Below are 21,277 nucleotides of genomic sequence, written 5' to 3'. Positions count from 1 at the left end.
CTCCGTTATGTGGCGCTAGGGATTCGAACCGTCGACCGTTCTGATTGACAAGCCCCGCGTCTTAGCCCTTGGGGGTCTCCCAGTTGGTGGTTTCCTTACAGATGATTCACTATCTGAATCAATGCTACAGAGGTTTGCTCCCTGTTTTATATAGAGTAGATTGCCTACTAATGTTGGTGGGGATGTAAACAGGGAGCAAACCACACCCTCGCCAGCACTGATCACGTTACCTAGTCAGGTAATGAAATGTCTGCATGCAAACCACCCAGCTCAAGGAGCACGAAGGTCTCCCCACATATTTCACGATATTATTTTTTTATGGCTGAATTGATTCACAAGAAGAGTTATCCCATCTGTTCTTCGGTGTAATTATAAATGCAAAAAAAAAAGCCATTAATTTACATGCAACAAAATACTTTCTTCTTTTCCAAAAAGAGAGAGAGAATGAGCAATTTAAATGCATACATGATCTTTCCCAGACTTTTTTTTTTAATTTTTTTGTTCAAGGGGTTGTCTTCTGGTTATTCATTCTGGAGGAGATAAACCTCTCCAAAAATGAGGAAGGTACTTTATTAAGCTTAAAGAGCAACCTGGGAAATAAAAAAAGCTGATAGGATGGGATTTTTTTTTTTTTTTTTTTTGCAGATGTGCATATAGCCAGGCCTGGAACGAGCATTATTTATGATTGCCTGCAATGGAAAAAATGTAAATGGCAAACTGCAAGGATGTACTTGAATTAAAACTGGGAACTGGCTGATATAAAATCATAGAATGATGGGGCCGAAAGGGACTTCAGAGTCTTCTAATCCAGCGGTCACCAACTGGTGGTCTGTGGACTACTGGTGGTCCATGAGAAAATTTTGGTGATCTGCAGAAAAATGATTTGCATTTTTTATATTGCACTAAAGCAGGGGTCCTCAAACTATGACCCCTGGACCGGATATGTGTGATGAACACTTGTGTTGCTGCAGAGAGTCTCCCCCTTTGGGGTCTTTTTGTGTGGGTCAGAGGGGGGAAGACTGCTATCATGCCAACCTTAATCCTTCTTTTCCTAGGCATAACCAATTCCAGCAACCGTTCATCTTTTAGCCTCCAGTCCCCTAATCACCTGGGTCGCTGTTCTCTGCACTTTCTAGGGTCTCAACCTTTTTTATATCGTGATGACCAGAACTGGATGCAGTAATCCCAACTGTGTCCTTGCAGACGTTTCATGACCCAACTAGTTATCAGTGGATAGAAAGGTATGGGGTTTGCGAGGAAGAGGATGACCCGGTATGGTATGTCCCGGGGTCATGCGATCCCCTCTTGCAAAAATTGTAAAGATTCACTTAACAATCAGGCTAACTTAATGACGACAGTGACACACTTAAGGTCCATGAAAGGGCACCAAATTTGCTTAACATCCGTCTCGCTTAACAATTGAAAATTTTGAGCTCAATTAAGGTTGTAAGTCGAAGGTCACTGCAGAGGGGGACTGCAGCCGAGAAATTAAAAGACGCTTGCTCCTGGGGAGGAAAGCTATGGCAAATTTAGACAGCGTGCTAAAAAGCAGAGACATCACCCTACCAACAAAAGTGTGTATACTCAAGGCGATGGTTTTCCCAGTTGCAATGGATGGCTGTGAAGGTTGGACTATAAGGAAGGCTGAGAGCCAAAGAATGGAGGCCTTTGAACTCTGGTGCTGGAGAAGACTCCTGCATTGAGTCCCTTGGACTGCAAGGCCATCCAACCGGTCAGTCCTAGAGGAGATCAACCTTGACTGCTCTTTAGAAGGCCAGATCCTGAAGAGGAAACTCAAAGACTTTGGCCACCTAATGAGAAAGAAGGACTCCCTGGAGAAGAGCCTCATGCTGGGAACAATGGAGGGCAAAAGAAGAAGAAGGGGACGGCAGAGAAGGAGGTGGCTGGATGGAGTCACCAAAGCAGTCGGCGTGAGCTTCAATGGACTCCAGAGGATGGCACAGGACAGGAAGGCCTCAAGGAACGTTGTCCATGGGGGTCACAGTGGGTTGGATACAACTTCCCAACTCACAACAATCTGGTCATTGCCTTCTTGCTATTAGCTATGGGATTTCCCCCCCCCCCCCCTTAAAAGTCCCGACAGTCATTTTGCTGCTCTCTGCTGGACAATGTTGAAATTCAGAACAAACCAGAGCCATCTCTCAACAGTGAAGGGAAAACAAGCAGTCAAGAAATACACCCACCACCTTAGAGCACCAAGAATTGCAGTGCATAACACTTTAAATTTTAAAAAGAGAGAGAGAGAGAGAGAGAGAAGGTATTTATTGCATTTTTACCCCGGCAGTCATTCCAGTGAAAAGTATTCTGCAAAGAGATCATCTTTTTTCCCAAAGAGTCCTCGGGCTGGCTGATATTCCAATGGAACTTCCTTCGATTCTTTCTTAATATCCCGATCAAATATCTTTGGGGGTGGAGAGGGAGGGAGGGAGAGAAGGGGAGGAAAAAAGCAATTTATTTTCCACGTTCACTCACTCAGTTTCTTTTTTCTCCAACAATCAATCCCAGCTTGGTTGTGTCATTTTCCCAGACTGCTTTTTAAAATGCGGTCATCATCTTCGTTTAACAATCCCATAATCCTTGCGGGGTAGAGTCTGAATGGAGCTAGCAGAATGATTACTGGCCAGATGCCCTTCCTGTCGCCAGGGCGGAGTTTTGTTTGGCAGATCTATTCTTATTGTGCCAAGAGAGAGAGAAATATCTGCCTCTACCTAGGATTGAACTCCCAGCCATTGCAACACGCACCAGTAACCACTGGTGAATGCAGGATTGCAGGCTAATTCTGCCGACTGCCAGCAGTTCGATTCTCACCGGCTCAAGGTTGACTCGGCCTTCCCGTCTTCTGAGGTCAGCAAAATGAGGACTCAGATTGTTAGGGGGCGATAGGCTGACTCTGTAAACCGCTTAGAGAGAAGGCTACAGTATACGAAGCGGTATGGACCGTATTTTTCGGAGTGTAAGATGCACCTTTTTCCCTCAAAAAATGAGGCTGAAAATCTGGGCACGTCTTATACACTGAATACAGCATTTTTGGCCTCCCGAAACCCCGCCCGCTTCACCGAAATGGTCGTGCATAGCCTTTAGGAGCCTTGCAGAGTGCTCCTGGGGGCTGGGGAGGGCAGAAATGAGCGAAAAATGGACATTTTTTGGGGAGCACTCTGTAAGCCTCCTAAAGGCTATTCATGCCTTTTCTTGGGGGGGAAAAACGGGCCCGTTTTCGCAAAAAAACAGGCCATTTTTTGGGAGGTCTGCAGAGTGCAAAAACTTTTTAAAAACAGTTTGCCTCTTCAAAACCTAGGTGCCTCTTAATACTCTAAGTCCTAAGTGCTGTTGCTGTTCAGACGGACACACCTGTAGGGGCAGCCTTACCATCTCAGGACTTCCAACTCCCAGAACTGAACCCCGAAAGGCAATTCAGAGTGGTCAACCTTATTTTACATAGTTTTCTCTCTGGTGAATGCTTGTGCTGCTAACCAGGGCCTAGCAAATCTTTGCCAGGCCTATCCTTGAGTACTGCTCACCTGCCTGGAACCCACCCTGCATTTCGGACATTCAAGCATGGGAGAGGGTCCAGAGGTATTTTACAAGAAGGGGACTCCGCTCCTCACCTCGTCATAAAATTCCGTCTAAAATTTGAAATTTTAGGCCTGGATAACCTTGAACTACGCCGTCTACATCCCGACCTGAGCTTAGGTCACAAGGTAATCTGCCATAACCTCCTACGTGTAAACAACTACTTTCACTTCAACTGCAATAACGCAAGGGCTGTCAATAGAGACAAACCAAATGCAATCCGTTCTAATCTTGGTTGCAGGAAAAACGATTTTTGCAAATAGTAAATAGTAAATGTGTGGAACACCCTACCTGATCCTGTTGTTAGATCCTCTAAGCCCCCTACCTTTTACCTTAAGCTGTCTACCGTGGACCTTACGCGTTTCTTAAGAGGTCCATAAAGGGGGCGTGCGTAAGAGCACCAGAGTGCCTACCGACCCTGTCCTACTGTCCCCATTGGTATGTACTATTTTTATGGGTTTGTGGCTATGTTTTGCTTATTTATATCCACTTATTTGTGCCGTTTTTTCATACTTGTTTCCTTGTGCTTGTTATACAATACAATAGCAGAGTTGGAAGGGACCTTGGAGGTCTTCTAGTCCAACCCCCTGCCTAGGCAGGAAACCCTATATCGTTTCAGACAAATGGCTATCCAACATCTTCTTAAAGACTTCCAGTGTTGGGGCATTCACAACTTCTGGAGGCAACTTCTGTTCCACTGATTAATTGTTCTAACTGTCAGGAAGTTTCTCCTCAGTTCTAAGTTGCTTCTCTCCTTAATTAGTTTCCACCCATTGCTTCTTGTTCTACCCTCAGGTGCCTTGGAGAGTAGTTTGACTCCCTCTTCTTAGTGGCAACCCCTGAGATATTGGAAGACTGCTATCCTGTCTCCCCTGGTCCTTCTTTCTCTTAAGCTAGACATACCTAGTTCCTGCAACCGTTCTTCATATGTTTTAGTCTCCAGTCCCCTAATCATCTTTGTTGCTCTTCTCTGCACTCTTTCTAGAGTCTCCACCTCTTTTCTACATCGTGGCGACCACGATTTGTTGACAAATAAATAAATAAATTCCCCAGCTAGCATGGTAACTAACGGACCATTCAACTGGAGAGGGTCCCAAGGTAGAGAAGACTTGTCCCTAGGGGCATCGTTACCTCAAAGGATGTCAATTCTAGGATCTCAGACAAATCCTGTTCCATCTGAGAGAGGGGCAGGTTAATTTCTTCTGCAGCTTTGGCAACGTCCGGGTGATAATGGTTCTGAAGCGTCTAGGGAGACCCAAAAAGAAAGAGCCTGTTGCAGCAATCACATCCAGAAAGCACAGGCAGATTCAGCAGCATTCGTCAACTTCCCTTTATATACAGTATAACACAAGAAGTAAATAGACAACACCAAAAGCAGGTTTTCCAACGTGGTAGCAAACACAAGGAAAAACAGGCAGAGAAGAGTTTCAGTTCAGCAGCAGATTAGTTTAGAGCTCAGCACAGACTCAGAGCTACAGAGCTAAGCCATGCCCAGGCTCCTAGCTGTCTCCAGCAAATACTCTTTCAGTTTCCAAACAGTTTCCAAACTGACCCAGTTGCCATGTCTCTTCCAGTCATGAGCTCTCAATACTCTTGACAGTTGCCTGACATTGATCAAAGCCTTGACAAAGAACTAGCAATCCATCGGAGTCACCAAAGAGAGTCTCTCCATGCTTACGTTAGGAATGCAGCGGCGGTACATCAGGGGGCCCCAACCGCCCCGGGCCGTGGCCCACTATTGGGGCATGATCTCTCACAATTGGCCCGCACCATGTAGACACCGCTCAACTTGTTCAAGTGGTAGACTGGTGCATGTATACACACGTTTGTGCAGCTCAACTTGAGCTGCGTGTGCATATGCTCCCGCCCACCCATTATGTGGACTGGTCCTCCCCCAACTGCGCTGGGCTGCCAGGCCACAAAGGTTGAAGGATCACTGCTTGTTGTGGCCAGCCAGAGTCCAGCGGATCTGGTGGCAGAATCGGACAGTGAAGAGGCTGGGGAGGAACCTGGGCCAGTCTTGGAGTCTGGGGAAGGCTCTGAGGAGAGCTCTGTGTCGGAGGCAGAGAGTGGGCCAGAGCCCTATACCAGTTATCAGCTGCCTTCAGAGTCAGACATCAGTGAAGGCTGAGTCAACCTCGAGGTAGTCAGGATCGAACTACTGGCAGTGGGCAGTCAGCCTGCAATACTGCATTCTAACCACTGTGCAGGCGTGCAGGCAGGCAGGCAGGAAGGAAGGAAGAAAGGAAGGAAGGAAAGCAATAGTAACAGCACAAATAGTTATATACCGCTTCACAGTGTTTTCCAGCCCTCTCTAAGGCGGTTTACAGTGCCAGCCTCTTGCCCCCAACAATTTGGGTCTTCATTCTAACCACTGTGCACCATGGAAGGAAGGGAGGGAGGAGGAAGGGAAGAAATAGCAATAGCACAGACTTATATACCGCTTCACAGTGCTTTATCGCCCTCTTTGAGCAGTTTACAGAGTCCGCCTCTTGCCCTCAACAGTCTGGGTCCTCATTTTAGCCACCTCGGAAGGATGGAAGGCTGAGTCCACCTTGAGCCGGCCAGGATCGAACTGCTAGCAATGAGCAGTGAGTTAACCTGCAGTACTGCATTCTAACCACTGCGCCCCCTTGGCTCATTTCATAACCCAACTAGATAACATCAGCAGTGCTAGAAGGGAGTATGGTTTGCAGAGTGGAGGAGGTTGAAGCAGGGAGGAGGAGGAGGAGGAGGAGAACTGTGGGGTCCTTTATGCTCTCTGAGGTTGGTGGTTTTCTTGCAGACGCTTCTTAACCCAACTAGGTAACAGCATCAGTGCTAGAGTAGTAGGGTACTCTACTAGTAGCTTGCTGTCGGGGAGTCTTCTTGGTGGATCAAGTGACTGCTAAAGTTACAACTGTTAGAGCTGGTGCAGATGTTGGCCACCCAATCCATCGTCCTCCCTGCTGGATTTATGAAACCAGAATTCCACCCAAGTTCTTCTTAGATCAGACATGTCCAAAGTGCGGCCCGGGGGCCAAATGTGGCCCTTTTTCAAATTTCAAGCGGCCCGCAGCCTCTTCTCCCCACTGGAGTTATTTGTTTAGTCTTTCATAAAATACCGTATTTTTCGAAGTATAAAGATGCATCTTTTTCCCCTCAAAAAAGAGGCTAAAAATCTGGGGGCATCTTATACACTGAATACAGCATTTTTTGCCTCCCAAAACTCTGCCCCCTTCACCAAAATGGCTGTGCATAGCCTTTAGGAGGTTTTCAGAGTGCTCCTGGGGACTGTGGAGGGCATAAATGAGCAAAAAACGAGCCATTTTTTTGCTCAACTTTGCCCCCCCCCTAGCCCCCAGGAGCACTCTAGAAGCCTCTTAAAGGCTATTCATGCCCTTTAAAAAAAAGGCCCATTTTCGTGAAAAAATGGGCCATTTTTGAGAGAGTGCAAAAACTTTTTTTTTAATTTGCCTCTTCAAAATCTTGGTGCATCTTATACTCCGAAAAATAGGGTAGTCAATTCACATTTAATGTTAAGGGTTCAAAGAATGTCAGGCTGAATGATCGGCCCCAGACATTTTCACCTCACCAAATCTGGCCCTCCTCGCAAAAAGTTTGGACACCCCTGTCTTAGATGAAAAAAAAACCTACCTTGATTTCCCACAAGGAGCTCTCCAGTGCCCTGGTTTCCATGGGCTCTTTTTCATCCATCTTATAAGGATCCTCCATCATCTCTAAAGAAGAAGATAAAAAGAAAGAATCAGCCCTCCACAACAGCATTGTAGCACTGGAGTACCAGATCTTCTCCTTGCCTTGCACCGTCACAGGAGATGGTAGCTGCTTCTCCTCCAACCCCCCACTTCTAAGTTCAAGTTGCTCACGTTCTAAGCCTTTACTGCAGGGGTAAATGCTCTGAAGTCTGCTACCAGTTTGCTTCACACGAACCAACAGCTGGGAACAGCTGTGCCGCGCGATTCATATTCGCTAGGGAGCAGGATTTCCTGCTTTCTAGCGAATATAGATCGCGCGGCACAGCTGATTGTTGCGCAGCTGATCATCGGAAAAGTTTTTAAGATCAGTTGTGCAACAATCAGCTGTGGCGGGTGATTGTCGGACCTTTTTTTAATCCTTTTTTTTTAGCATTTGTTTTAAAAAAGTACGACAAAGTTCTGACAATCAGCTGTGCAACAATCAGCTGTGCCGCGCGATCGTAGGTACTTTTTTCTTCTTCTTTTTTTTTTAGCATTTTTTAACTACCAGTTTTCCAGGGGAAAAAAGTTCCAATGATCGCGCAGCAGAGCTGAATGTTGCACAGCTGATCATCGGAACTTTTAAAAAACTTTTAAAAGCATTTTTTAACTACCAGTTCTCCCGGAGAAAAACAGTTCCAAAAATTGCGCGGCAGAGCTAAATGTTGCACAGCTGATCATCGGAACTTTAAAAAAACTTTTTAAAGCATTTTTTAACTACTGGTTTTCCCTGAGAAAAAAAGTTCCAATGATCGCGCGGCAGAGCTGAATGTGGCACAGCTGATCATCGGAACTTTAAAAAAACTTTTTAAAGCATTTTAAACTACCGGTTCAGGTGAACTGGCCCGAACTGGTAGCACTTCATCCCTGCTTTGTTGTCATTGTACGTCATTAGCCCACCCCTGGTTGTATCTACAAATTTGCAGCCTTCTTCCTCAAAGTTAAGTCAACCTCAACTGAAGCGAGTGAAAAACGTAGCCTTTCTGAGCTCCCTCTCTCACCTGCTGGGCCGTTGGGCCTGTGGATGAGCACCAGGCAGGATGGATGCCTCCTCAAGAGGTTGCAGATGAAAGGAATGGCGATCAGCAAACCATCCGGCGGGGCGGTGAGCGCCAGTCGGGAGAGGCGTTTGGCAAAGGCTGCCACCAGATATGCGGGCAAGTGCCTGTTGGAAGTAGCAGAGACCACCAAGTAAAGAGAACTCAAAGGGGGCACTTTTACTTTTCTTGCATTCCATATTATATATCCTTTTTAGTTGCACGCAATCTCTATCAAACCATTTTTTTGTTGGGAAAAGTTAACGGGAGCTCACTCTCTTACGTGGCGCTAGGGATTCGAACCGACTTTTTTGATCGGCAAGCTCAGGGTCTTAGCCACTGAGCCATCGCGTCCCTAAAAAGCAGACTCTACACAGAGGTTATTATTGGGATAGCGATGGGAAATGGGATATGAAGTAGGTCTGGGGTGAAGCATCAAACCTCGACTTACGACGAAGATAAGAACAGGTCCAACAAACGGAAGAACCGGGCACGGTATTTTACGTGAAAGATAGAGGGGTCCAGAAGACTGTAGAGTTTTGTGTAAAAATCTGGATATTCCCTACGAAAAAACAACAACAACCAACCAACAAATTAACTTAAAGAATGTTGAATTCAAACATTCCCAACAGAATAATTCCCCCACCACTGTCAAACTATTCACTAAGTCTGGATTACTATTACAATTAGTCTTCTCATCGTTCCTATCACCCATCTCCTCCCACTTACGACTGCAGGACAGTAACTGAAGACACCTGGGCAGACAAAACCGGTCTTAAAAGGAACTGTAATGTGTGAATAGGGGAACTAAAAACCCTTTGGCTAAAGAAGAGGGAACTTTTTCGAGGATTTGCTAGGGCAACTCACAGGTTATGTTGGAGAATCAAAACGAACAGTCCATTTAAGGCAAGAAGGCTGATGGCTCCACCTGAAAAGAGATGCACAAAGCGAGGTTCAGAAAAAGAGAGTTGGAAAGGGACCGCGGAGGTCTTCTAGTCTAACCCCCCGCTGAAGCAGGAAACCCAAGTAAAAAGGGAGTTAAAGCTATCTTTCGGGAGACCCAGCCGAATCACCGATGACATTCAGAGCCACCAGATGTGAGGTTAGTGGCCGACAGGTTCACCCAACCCTTTCTCAAGACTGGATCCTCTTTCCTGCTCCCATCGTTTCTTCCCTAAAGGTCCACCCTACATTCCTGGGAACTACCACTCACCCACATCGTAGGCCACGGTCAAGAAATCCATCAAGAGGGTGGGCTCATTCAGGTGAGGCAAGATGGAGTCATGTAGGATGACCAACACTTTTTTGTAGAGGCTTCCAGGTAGCTACACAGGGAGGGAGAGAGAGAAAGAGAGAGAGAGAGAAAGAGAGAGAGAGAGAGAGAGAGAGAGAGAGAGAGAGAGAGAGGGTGGACCATGTTAGTTAAGAGGGATGGATGCTCCAATCAACTATTTCAAGCATGGCCTGGTGCAAGGGCTGAATAAAGCCAGTTTCTTCCTTCCTGTTTTCTTCCTTCCTCTCCATTTTCCTTCCTTCCTCTTTCCATTTTCCTCCTTCCTGTTTTCCTTCCTTCCTTCCCCTCTCTGTTTTCCTTCCTCTCTCCATTTTCCTCTTCCTGTTTTCCTTCCTTCCTCTCTATTTTCCTTCCTTCCTCTTTCCATTTTCCTCCTTCCTGTTTTCCTTCCTTCCTTCCCCTCTCAGTTTTCCTTCCTCTCCATTTTCCTCTTCCTTCCTGTTTTCCTTCCTTCCTCTCTATTTTCCTCCCTTCCTCTCTCCATTTTCCTCCTTCCTGTTTTCCTTCCTTCCTTCCTCTCCATTTTCCTTCCTCTCCATTTTTCTTCCTTCCTGTTTTCCTTCCTTCCTCTCCATTTTCCTCCCTTTCTTCCCATTTTCCTTCCTTCCTCTCAGTTTTACTTCTTCCCTCTATCCATTTTCCTTCCTTCTCCTCCATTTTCCTTCCTTCCTTACCCTCTCCATTTTTCTTCTTTCCCCTCCCCGTTTTCCTTCCTTCCCCTCTCCATTTTCCTTTTCATCTCCATTTTTTCTTTCTTTCTTTCTTCCTTTCTTTTTTCCTTCCTTCTTTCCTTTCTTTCCTTCCTTCTTTCTTTCCTTCCTTCCTTCCCCTCTCCATTTTCCTTCCTTCCTTCCTTCCTTCCTTCCTTCCTTCCTTCCTTCCACATTCTAATCTCTCTGACTTAGGTGCACTGGAGACAACAGATGGATGAAATTATTACTCAGGTGTGACATCAACCCCACCATCAGACCTTTGAGATCCTCAAGGCCCCTACCTTATATTTCAGGAATCCAAGCCACATCCTCTCAAAGGCCCGTCTGTGTTCCTGTGGGGGGAAAGAAAGTTATGGAGAAAGACGTGGAGCAACCTTCAGAATGGACCATATCCTGCAGGCTTCAATGGGAAAGCCAAGCGTGTCCATCAAAATACATCCAAGTTCTTGAGATGTTTCAAGCCGCTATCAGGCCATTCCTGCTTCGTTCAAACATCTCTTTTCCCCCCCTTACTTTCCTATCAGCTAAGTTTATACATCAGGCTCAGCAACTAAATTCACATAACCTGGTAAGATTGGTGTCAATTCACAGAAGCATTTCTAGTCTGCTCTTGAGTTGCCATAGGCTTGTGAGGCATGAGAGGAGGGGGGACACAGGGTCAAAGTTGAACCATAAACTACTTAGGACTGAACTGACCTCACTCGAGTAGCTGCCGACATGCTGCTCCTAATAAATAACTGGTTTTCTTTTGAAACTTGGCTCGAGACTCATGAATTAATGAGGGCATCTGTCGGAGCCTTGACAGTTGGTCCTTATTTTCTGGGGAGATTTGCCTTAAGCAAGGTCAACAGAAGAGCAACAATGAATAATTTCACTCTATGAAAATATTTACCTTTAGTTTGGACACTTTCCACTCCTCCTGATTAGCTGTCAAGAGAGAAAGAGAGACCCAATTTTAAAAAAACAACAACTGTGAGAATCAAGACAACTCTTTGAAATGTTTCCTCCCAAAGTTTTGGAATAATTTATCAACGTCAATCATTTGTTGTTGTTGTTGTTAGTCGCGAATTCGTGTCCGACCCACCGGGACTCCATGGACAACATTCAACCTGATGGGTTGTTTAACCACGAATAAGCCAAGTTCACTCTTGAACACAATTCTCGTCGGACACAGATGCAAGAAACCAGGGAATTTGACTCACCGTGTTTTACTAGAAAATTTTTTATCTCGCTTTCCTCACTCGGCATGACAATGGACGAAATGAGAGCAAAGGCATTCTTTTGGTAAATCGGAAAGGGAGCCTGTGGGAAGGAAAAACAGACAATAGAACTGCAGGCATTTTATAATACAATAGCAGAGTTGGAAGGGACCTTGGAGGTCTTCTAGTCCAACCCCCTGCCTAGGCAGGAAACCCTATACCGTTTCAGACAAATGGCTATCCAACATTTTCTTAAAGACTTCCAGTGTTGGGGCATTCACAACTTCTGTTCCTCTGATTATTTGTTCTAACTGTCAGGAAATTTCTCCTCAGTTCTAAGTTGCTTCTCTCCTTGATTAGTTTCCACCCATTGCTTCTTGTTCTGCCCTCAGGTGCTTTGGAGAATAGCTTGACTCCCTCTTCTTTGGGGCAGCCCCTGAGATATTGGAAGACTGCTATCATGTCTCCCCTAGTCCTTCTTTTCATTAAACGAGACATCCCCAGTTCCTGCTTGCTTTGAGAACCAGATATAGTCAAGGTATTCCTCACCCCCCCAACCTCTAAAAGCAAACAAAATACAGTAGTTTTCAGAATATAAGCAGCACTGCCCCCCCAAAAAAAGAGGTTGGAAATGTTGGTGCGTGTTATACACCAAATACAGCCATTTTTGGCCTGCGGAAACTCTGCCCTGTGTGTCCCATTTTCACCAAAAATGGGCTCGTTTTTGGCCTCCTAAACACACACACCCCCAAGTGCCATTTTTGCTCTCCCCAGCCCCCAGGAGCACTCTGCAGGCTTCCCAGCGCTAAAAGGGAATGGGTTTTGTGGAATGATGGAGGAGGAACAGGAACTATGGATTCCACCCTGCTCTCTGAACTTCGTTGATTTCTTGCAGATGTTTCATGGCCAGAGCTAGTAACATCATCAGTGCTAAAAGGGAGTGAGGTTCGCAGAGAGGTAGAGGAGGAGGAGGGGGGAAGGAAGAGGAGAACTATGGAGTTTTGGGGGCTCTCTGAGCTTGCAGATGTTTCAAGACCCAACTAGGTAACATCATCAGTGCCAGAAGGGAGTGGGATTTCTGGACTGGAGGAGGAGGAGAGGAGGAAGAGAAATGTATGGTCCTTGATGCTCTCTGGGCTTGGGTGGTTTCTTGCAGACCTTTCATGACCCAACTAGGTCACATCATCAGTGCCAGAAGGGAGTATGGTTTGTGGAAAGGAGGATGGCAACAGAGATTTCATTTTAGTAGGCATATTCATGCCAAGGAAGTCGTAGGACACAGGACAGAACTGGCTGCAGTGCTATTGACCCCCCAAAAGGTGCCTGATATGACCATCCAAAAAAGAAATATGTAAAACAGAGTTCCGCTCTCAATAAACCGGGATGTCGAGATACCTGTTTGGCCTTCGGCATCACGTTGCCCAGGTTTTCGGCCACCGCCTTCATCACAAAGAACCGGACATCGTCCTGTTCCATGAATTCCTGGAAACGCGAGATGAGGAGCGAGGAATTCTCATCGGTCTGGATTAGACCCTCCACCACTACCTGAAAGGGAGGCAAAGAGAATGAAGGGGCAGAATCAATTCCATTTTGCATTATTGCCACTCCTTGCCTGGCAGATAGAAATTCTCTCTCCTAGAACAACTGGACCCAAGGATAGTTTTTCCCCGAATGCCATCACTCTGCTTAACAACTATTTCCCACAACACTGTGAAACTATTCGCTAAGACTGCATTCCTATTCTTCTTCTCTTCCTTCCTAGTACCTATGTCTTCCCACTTATGACTATAACCATGTTGCTTGTATCTTTACAATTTATATTGTCTTATTTGTTTCCTAGAATAATTTGATTGCTTATTAGCAACCTATGACTATCACTAAGGGTTGTATCTTATGATTCTTGATGAATGTATTCTATTTTATTTTTCTTTATGTACACTGAGAGCATATGCACCAAAGACAAATTCCTTGCATGCCCAATCACATTTGGCCAATAAATAATTCTATTCTATTCAATTCCATTCCATTCCTTATTCTATTCCATTCCATTCTATATTCTATTCTATTCTATATTCTTATTCTATTCTATTCCTTATTCTATTCCATTCTATTCCATTCTTTATTCTATTCTATCCTATCCCTCTGGGTCACTGCAATGGTCATAAATACGAGTCCGATGCAAGCATCCAAATTTGGATCATGTGACTGTGGAGATGCCGCAACATTCGTAAGAGTGAAAAATGGTTGTTAGTCATATTTTTTCAGTGCCGTTGTAACTTCACTAAACAAATTATTGTTAAGTCAAGAACTACTTGCATTATTTTGGGTCATCGGCTCCAAGATCATTGGCCGCAAGACTGCAGCCAAGAAATAAAAAGACGCTTGCTCCTAGGGAGGAAAGCTTTGGGAAATCTTTAGGACAGCATCCTAAAAAGCAGAGACATCACCTGCCAACAAAGTCTGCATAGTCAAGGCTATGTTTTTCCCAGTTGCAATGGATGGCTGCGAAAGTTGGACCATAAGGAAGGCTGAGTGCCAAAGAATGGAGGCCTTTGAACTCTGGTGCTGGAGAAGACTCCTGTGAGTCCCTTGGACTGCAAGGCCATCCAACCGGTCAGTCCTAGAGGAGATCAACCCTGACTGCTCTTTAGAAGGCCAGATCCTGAAGAGGAAACTCAAAGACTTTGGCCACCTAATGAGAAGGAAGAAAGCCAAGGAATGGAGGTCTTTGAACTCTGGTGCTGGGGAAGACTCCTGCGAGTCCCTTGGACTGCAAGGCCATCCAACCGGTCAGTCCTAGAGGAGACCTGACTGCTCTTTAGAAGGCCAGACCCTGAAGAGGAAACTCAAATCCTTTGGCCCCCTAATGAGAAGGAAGGACTCCCTGGAGAAGAGCCTCATGCTGGGAACGATGGAGGGCAAAAGAAGAAGGGGATGACAGAGAATAAACGTGGCTGGATGGAGTCACCGAAGCAATTGGCGTGAGCTTAAATGGACTCCGGAGGATGGTAGAGGACAGGAAGGCCTGGAGGAACGTCGTCCATGGGGTCACGATATGTCAGACATGACTTCGCAACTAACAACAACAAAGTTCTAATTCCGAGAACAAGAATCAAAGTCAAAGATAAACCCAGAAGGACTGTATCAGAATTCAGACAACTTACTTGTAAAAGCTCCCGCGGGAAATTAAAACTCCATTCATTCTTGACCAAAGGCTGCTTGGCTTCCAATTCAACAAATTTCATCAGGGTACAAAGAGCAGTTTCCTTCCACCAAAACAAACAAGTAAGAAAGCAAAAGAGATACTGAATATTAAGTCCATTCCACTCCCCCGCAAAATATCCTTCAAAAATCCTGCAGTGTTTTTAACACTTTGGTAGCTAAGGAAGCTGGGAGGCCCTAAACCACTGTTTTATTGTGGTTTACAGAAGCCTCAGCTAGCTAAATGAAGGGACATGGTGGCTCAGTGGCTAAGGAGCTGAGCTTGTCGATCAGAAAGGTCAGCAGTTCAGCGGTCCGAATCCATAGCGCCGTATAACGGAGTGAGCTCCCGTGACTTGTCCCAGCTTTTGCCAACCTAGCAGTTCGAAAGCACGTAAAAAATGCAAGTAGGAAAATAGGGACCACCTTTGGTGGGAAGTTAACAGTGTTCCGTGTGCCTTCGGCGTTGAGTCATGCCGGCCACATGACCACGGAGACGTCTTCGGACAGCGCTGGCTCTTGGGCTTTGAAACGGAGATGAGCACTGCCCCCTAGAGTCGAGAACGACTAGCACATATGTCCGAGGGGAATCTTTACCTTTAGCTAAATGCACGGAGGATGCTAAGTAGGAATCGAACAGTCCCTATTGCACTAAGTTAGTTTTCTCCCAAAAAACTTAGTTACTTTAAGAGGGCTGGGGAATTCTAGGAGTTGAAGTCCACCCCTGTTAAAGTTGCTAAGTTTAAAAAGCACTCGTTTAATTCATTGATTGAAGATATTGATTTGGGACAGAGAGAGACAATGGCGAAATTACAGCAAAAGCCAAAATAAACTGACTTTATATAGCTATGATTCTTGGGGGAGGGAGGATCCCTTCAACACAGACTTGGACCCAGTAAAATAAAATAAATATTTGCTAGGGAAGAAATGGGGCAGTACATGCTGAACTGCAGCAGCTCCAGACGTTCTGTGGCCTTTGGTGCTAGAACACAAGAATGTTTTTCATTTGAGGATATAGTTTCATTTCATTTTGCTCCTTTGGCTTCTGCAAAGGCAAAACAAGATTTGCAACATGCTCCTCTAGATGAAAAGTGTGACTTCCCTGCAAGTAGAAAGCTAGCACATTCAGGGGAGGAAAAACAGCTTCTTTTCCCTGATATGCTGTCTTTCTACTTTGAGAGAAAGCAGATTTTTTAAAAGCATGCTTCTAAAGTGGGACGCAGTGGCTCAGTGGCTAAGGCGCTGAGCTTGTCGATCAGAAAGGTCGGCAGGTTGGCGGTTCAAATCCCTAGCGCCGCGTAATGGAGTGAGCTCCCGTGACTTGTCCCGGCTTCTGCCAACCTAGCAGTTCGAAAGCACATAAAAAATGCAAGTAGAAAAATAGGGACCATCTTTGGTGGGAAGATAACAGCATTCCGTGTGCTTTCGGCATTGAGTCATGCCGGCGACATGACCACGGAGACGTCTTCGGACAGCACTGGCTCTTTGGCTTTGAAACAGAGATGAGCACCGCCCCCTAGAGTCGGGAACGACTAGCACATATGTGCAAGGGGAACCTTTATCTTTTACTTTTACCAAAGTGGAAAGGACCAGACAGAAATGATTTGTTTACAAATCTCTTTTTAAAAAAAAAAAAACTTTGGCTAGACTATTTTGTTTTGCAAGAATTCATCAAATGAAAAGATGGCTCTTTGGCAAAAACTCACTTTGACCTGGAAAGCTTCGTGTCCCATCAGTTCCCCCAGACAGGTGATACAGCTGTTGTAGCGATGCCTCATCCACATTTTATATTTCTCTTCTGCTCTGTAATTTCCTGAAACAAAGCAAGGCGTGGACCGGAGAAAGGTGAAGAGGAGCTGCCCACCGCTTTGAGGTCATCAGCTACCATATATACTCGGTATAAACCCAGCCATGAATAAGCTACCCGGCAAAATTGCAACCAAAATTGTTTTAATGAGTAGATTCGGGAGAGTTTTGGACCTCTTGTATCAAATCCTTTAAAAAGAAAGATGCAGCTGCTTTAATGAACCCAGAAGGGCTGTACTCAACTGAGGTCCAAAGCACTTCTTGTCAAATAAGATCTGAAGCATGCACAGCCTTAAAAACTACCCCTAAAGGATTGCTGCAACCCCACCCCATCCCCCAGGAAGAAAATGCCATTGAAAGCAGTTGCATCTTCCTCCTGATAAACCAGGAAAGATGCTCCACCATTGCCACATCACCCATGCTCGGGAACGGCCTAAAATTTCCCTACTCTTAGTAAAATCTGTGTCTTGTTTACCACACCCATAGCTGTCCCGTCCCCCCGTCCCCCCAGACACATACCAAGGCCATGCTCTTACCTTGGACAGTGTCTTCCTCAGGGGGAAGTTTTCCCACAAAGAGTTCGCCCCGTGTGAGTAAAGCTCCGAAGAGTCGGCTGCATGTCCGGATGGCAGACACGATGATCTCCTGGTCCTCAGCCTGCGAGTTCGGGGAAACCAGGATTTGGGGAAAGGAAATCACAGGAGTGAGACAGCTACAGGAAAGATTCACGGAAACTAGCGAGCTGCTGTTGAAAGCAGCTGCATCTTTCTGATGAACAAGAAAGGACATTCTGCATATGCTCAGGAGCAGAGTGTAATTGCCTTGCTCTTCTCAATTTGACAGATTTGACAGAATAACAGAGTTGGAAGGGACCTCGTAGGTCATCTAGTCCAACCCCCTGGCCCAAGCAGGAGACACTACACCGTTTCTGACAGATGGCAGCCCAGTCTCTTCTTGAAAGCCTCCAGTGATGAAGCTCTCACAACTTCTGAAGGCAACTTCTCTTCCATGGGTCGATTGTTCTCACTGTCAGGAAATTCCTCCTTATTTCCTGGTTGAATCTCTCCTTGATTAGTTTCCATCCATTATTCCTTGTCTGGCCTTTGGGTGCTTTGGGAAATAGCTTGACCCCCCTCCTCTCTGTGGCAGCCCCTCAAATATTTGGAAGACTGTTCTCCTGTCTCCCCTGGTCCTTCTCTTCACTAGACTAGCCATGCCCAGTTCCTGCAACCATTCATGGCATGTTTTAGCCTCCAGTCCCCTCATCATCCTGGTTGCTCTTCTCTGCACTCTTTCTAGAGTCTCAACCTCTTTTTTATAGTGCGGTGACCCAAACTGGATGCAATTGCTCATTTCATTCTTGTAAGGGCTCAAAGACTATTGTACGTGAATACATGTGAATAAAACACACACACACACACACACACGCTTCTAAGGACCTGAAGACTATTGCACGTGAATACAACATGTGAATAAAACACAACACACACCCTTCTAAGGACCCGAAGACTATTGCACGTGAATACAACTTGTGAATAAAACACACACACGCTTCTAAGGACCCGAAGACTATTGCACGTGAATACAATATGTGAATAAAACACACACACAAACCCTTCCAAGGGCCCGAAGACTATTGCACGTGAATAAAACATGTGAATAAAACACACACACGCTTCTAAAGACCCGAAGACTATTGTACGTGAATACAACACGTGAATAAAACACACACACACAAACCCTTCCAAGGGCCCGAAGACTATTGCACGTGAGTACAACGTGTGAATACAACACACACACACTCCCTCCCTTCCAAGGGCCGGCGAGTACTGCATTCCCTGCGCCCACCTGCAGAAGCTCCAGGATCTCGAAGACGCGGTTGGCGCCTCGGCGGCTGCCCAGCGTCTCCTCCAAGCAGGCGGCCAGCCGGGCTGCGGCTCCTCGCCTCGCAGCCTCCGCCATGGGCTCCGCAGCTGGGCTTTCCTCCGCCGGGTCGCGCCTCCTCCACCCGCGGCCCCCCACGTGCGCGCGCGGAAGGAAGGCCGGCCAGGCTCCGCCTTCGCCCGCCGGCTCCGCCTCCGCCCCGCCCATTCAGCGCTCCGCCCCTGGCCGCGCGGAGCTTCCCGGGCGCCCCTTGCAAACAAGCCTCTTGCCCGGCTCTTGGGGAGCTTTAGAATCGACTGTTTAGAATAGAATAGAAGCTGGAAGGGACCTTGGAGGTCTTCTAGTCCAGCCCCCCACCCCCACCCAAGCAGGAGAACCTATACCGTTTCAGACAGATGGTTGTAGTCTCTTCTTAAAAACTTCCGGAGACAGGAAGGAAGGAAGGAAGGAAGGAAGGAAGGAAGGAAGGAAAACAGAGTTGGAAGTGACCTTAGAGGTCTTCTAGTCCACCACCACCACCCCGCCCGCTCAAGCAGGAGAACCTATATCGTTTCAGACAAATAGTTATCCGGTCTCTTCTTTAAAACTTCCAGAGAAGGGAGGGAGGGAGGGAGGGAGGGAAGGAAGGAAGGAAGGAAGGAAGGAAGGAAGGAAGGAAGGAAGGAAGGAAGGAAGGAAGGAAGGAAGGAAGGAAGGAAGGAAGGAAGGAAAACAAAGTTGGAAGGGACCTTAGAGGTCTTCTAGTCCACACACACACACACACCCCGCCCGCTCAAGCAGGAGAACCTATACCGTTTCAGACAAATAGTTATCCGGTCTCTTCTTTAAAACTTCCAGAGAAGGGAAGGAAGGAAGGAAGGAAGGAAGGAAGGAAGGAAGGAAGGAAGGAAGGAAGGAAGGAAGGAAGGAAGGAAAACAAAGTTGGAAGGGACCTTAGAGGTCTTCTAGTCCACACACACACACCCCCGCCCGCTCAAGCAGGAGAACCTATACCGTTTCAGACAAATAGCTATCCAATCTCTTCTTTAAAACCTCCAGTGATGGGGGAGGGAGGGGGGGAGGGAGGAAGGAAGGAAGGAAGGAAGGAAAACAAAGTTGGAAGGGACCTTGGAGGTCTTCTAGTCCAGCCCCTCCTGCTCAAACAGGAGAACCTATACCGTTTCAGACAAATAGCTATCCAATCTCTTCTTTAAAACCTCCAGTGATGGGGGAGGGAGGGAGGGAGGGAGGGAGGGAGGAAGGAAGGAAGGAAGGAAGGAAGGAAGGAAGGAAGGAAGGAAGGAAGGAAGGAAGGAAGGAAAACAAAGTTGGAAGGGACCTTGGAGGTCTTCTAGTCCAGCCCCTCCTGCTCAAGCAGGAGAACCTATACCGTTTCAGACAAATAGCTATCCAATCTCTTCTTTAAAACCTCCAGTGATGGAGGAGGGAGGGAGGGAGGGAGGGAGGAAGGAAGGAAGGAAAGAAAGAAGGAAGGATGAATAGCAGAGTTGGAAGGGACCTTGGAGGTCTTCTAGTCCAGCCCGCCCTGCTCAAGCAGGAGAACCTATACAGTTTCAGACAAATAGATATCCAATCTCTTCTTAAAAACCTCCAGTGATGGAGGAGGAAGGGAGGGAGGGAGGGAGGGAGGAAGAATAGCAGAGTTGGAAGGGACCTTGGAGGTCTTCTAGTCCACCCCCCCCCCAAGCAGGAGAACCTATACCCTTTCAGACAAATGGCTGTCCAGTCTCTTCTTAAAAACGTCCAGTCTTGGAGCATTCACAACTTCTGGAGACAACTTCTGTTCCACTGGTAAATTGTCCTCAACGTTAGGAAGTTTCTCCTTAATTCCAGGTTGCTTCTCTCTTTGATGAGTTCCCATCCTTGTTTCTTGTCCTGCCTTCTGATGCTTTGGAGAATAATTTGACCTCCTCTTCTTTGGAGCAGCCCCTCAAATACTGAAATACTCAAATGACTATCTTGTCACCCCTAATTCTTCTTTTCTTTAGACTAGCCAGACCGAAAACCTGGCTAGTTTTTTTGGGTGGGAGGCTTTGGGTGGGTGGATGGCTTGGGAAAAGCCCCCGAATGGAGGCGAGGAATATTGGGAACCGGGGGGGGGGGATGCAGCACATCTGGGAAGCCCCAGGCATGGGAATTTAGCACATCTGGCTGGGCAGAGAATGTTCTTCCTAAAGGGGTATAATTGCCTATTGCTCCCCCTGGTCTCTCCATTCCCCTGCCCATAAACGTGGTGGCCAAAATTGTGAAAACCTTTTGGGGAAAGTGTATTTTTGAGGTTTGATGGCTTATAACACCATTTTATTTTGGGAGTAGTACCATTGCGGGCGCGCAATTTGGGCGTCCTCCTTGATGCCCGGCTGTCAATGGAGGACCATGTGGCAGCCGTGGCAAGGGGGGCGTTCCACCAGGTCCGCCTGGTGCGCCAATTGCGCCCCCTACTGGACCGGAGTGCCCTGCGCACGGTCACTCATGCGCTGGTGACGTCTCGCCTGGACTACTGCAATGCCCTCTACATGGGGCTTCCCTTGGGACGCATCCGGAGACTGCAGCTAGTTCAGAACGCAGCCGCGCGGGTCATCATGGGGAGTACACGATACTCCCACGTAACACCCCTCCTGCGTGAGCTGCACTGGCTGCCTGTGGCCTTTCGGGTGCGTTTCAAGGTATTGATTACCATCTTTAAAGCGCTCCATGGCATAGGACCTAGTTATCTGCAGGATCGCATCCTACCACACACGTCCCTACGACCAATCCGCTCACACAGGGAGGGACTCCTCCTGGTGCCGTCCACTAGGCAATGCCAGCGGGCGACACC

General features: G+C 46.8%; 1 protein-coding gene across 1 annotated transcript; it reads right to left on the bottom strand.

Moving 5' to 3' along the window:
* Positions 1-2,264: 2,264 nt before the first annotated feature.
* Positions 2,265-18,609, bottom strand: NOC4L (nucleolar complex associated 4 homolog). Its single transcript, XM_081966930.1, has 15 exons — positions 18,424-18,609; positions 17,112-17,232; positions 16,476-16,582; positions 14,733-14,834; positions 12,964-13,113; positions 11,572-11,671; positions 11,262-11,296; positions 10,651-10,701; positions 9,576-9,687; positions 9,230-9,290; positions 8,814-8,924; positions 8,327-8,490; positions 7,228-7,310; positions 4,723-4,836; positions 2,265-2,422 (listed from the first exon to the last, which is right to left on the bottom strand). Exons 1-15 carry the CDS (start codon positions 18,535-18,537, stop codon positions 2,306-2,308), a joined length of 1,542 nt encoding a protein of 513 aa, XP_081823056.1. The 5' UTR covers positions 18,538-18,609; the 3' UTR covers positions 2,265-2,305.
* Positions 18,610-21,277: the final 2,668 nt, after the last annotated feature.

This window comes from Natrix helvetica (genome assembly GCF_964273705.1).
Source record: "Natrix helvetica genome assembly, chromosome: 14".
In the NCBI taxonomy this organism is placed as follows: Eukaryota; Metazoa; Chordata; class Lepidosauria; order Squamata; family Natricidae; genus Natrix; species Natrix helvetica.
Note: the sequence above shows the minus strand (reverse complement) of the source record. Positions and strands in the feature narration are given on the sequence as shown.

Coding starts and splice junctions, on each gene's coding strand:
- NOC4L (XM_081966930.1), bottom strand. CDS start 18,537: ATGGCGGAGGCTGCGAGGCGAGGAGCCGCAGCCCGGCTGGCCGCCTGC. Junction 13,114..14,732: donor TCCCGCGGGAGCTTTTACAA/GTAAGTTGTCTG, acceptor CCTCCCTTTCAG/GTAGTGGTGGAGGGTCTAAT. Junction 8,925..9,229: donor TTGATTCTCCAACATAACCT/GTGAGTTGCCCT, acceptor GTTTTTTCGTAG/GGAATATCCAGATTTTTACA.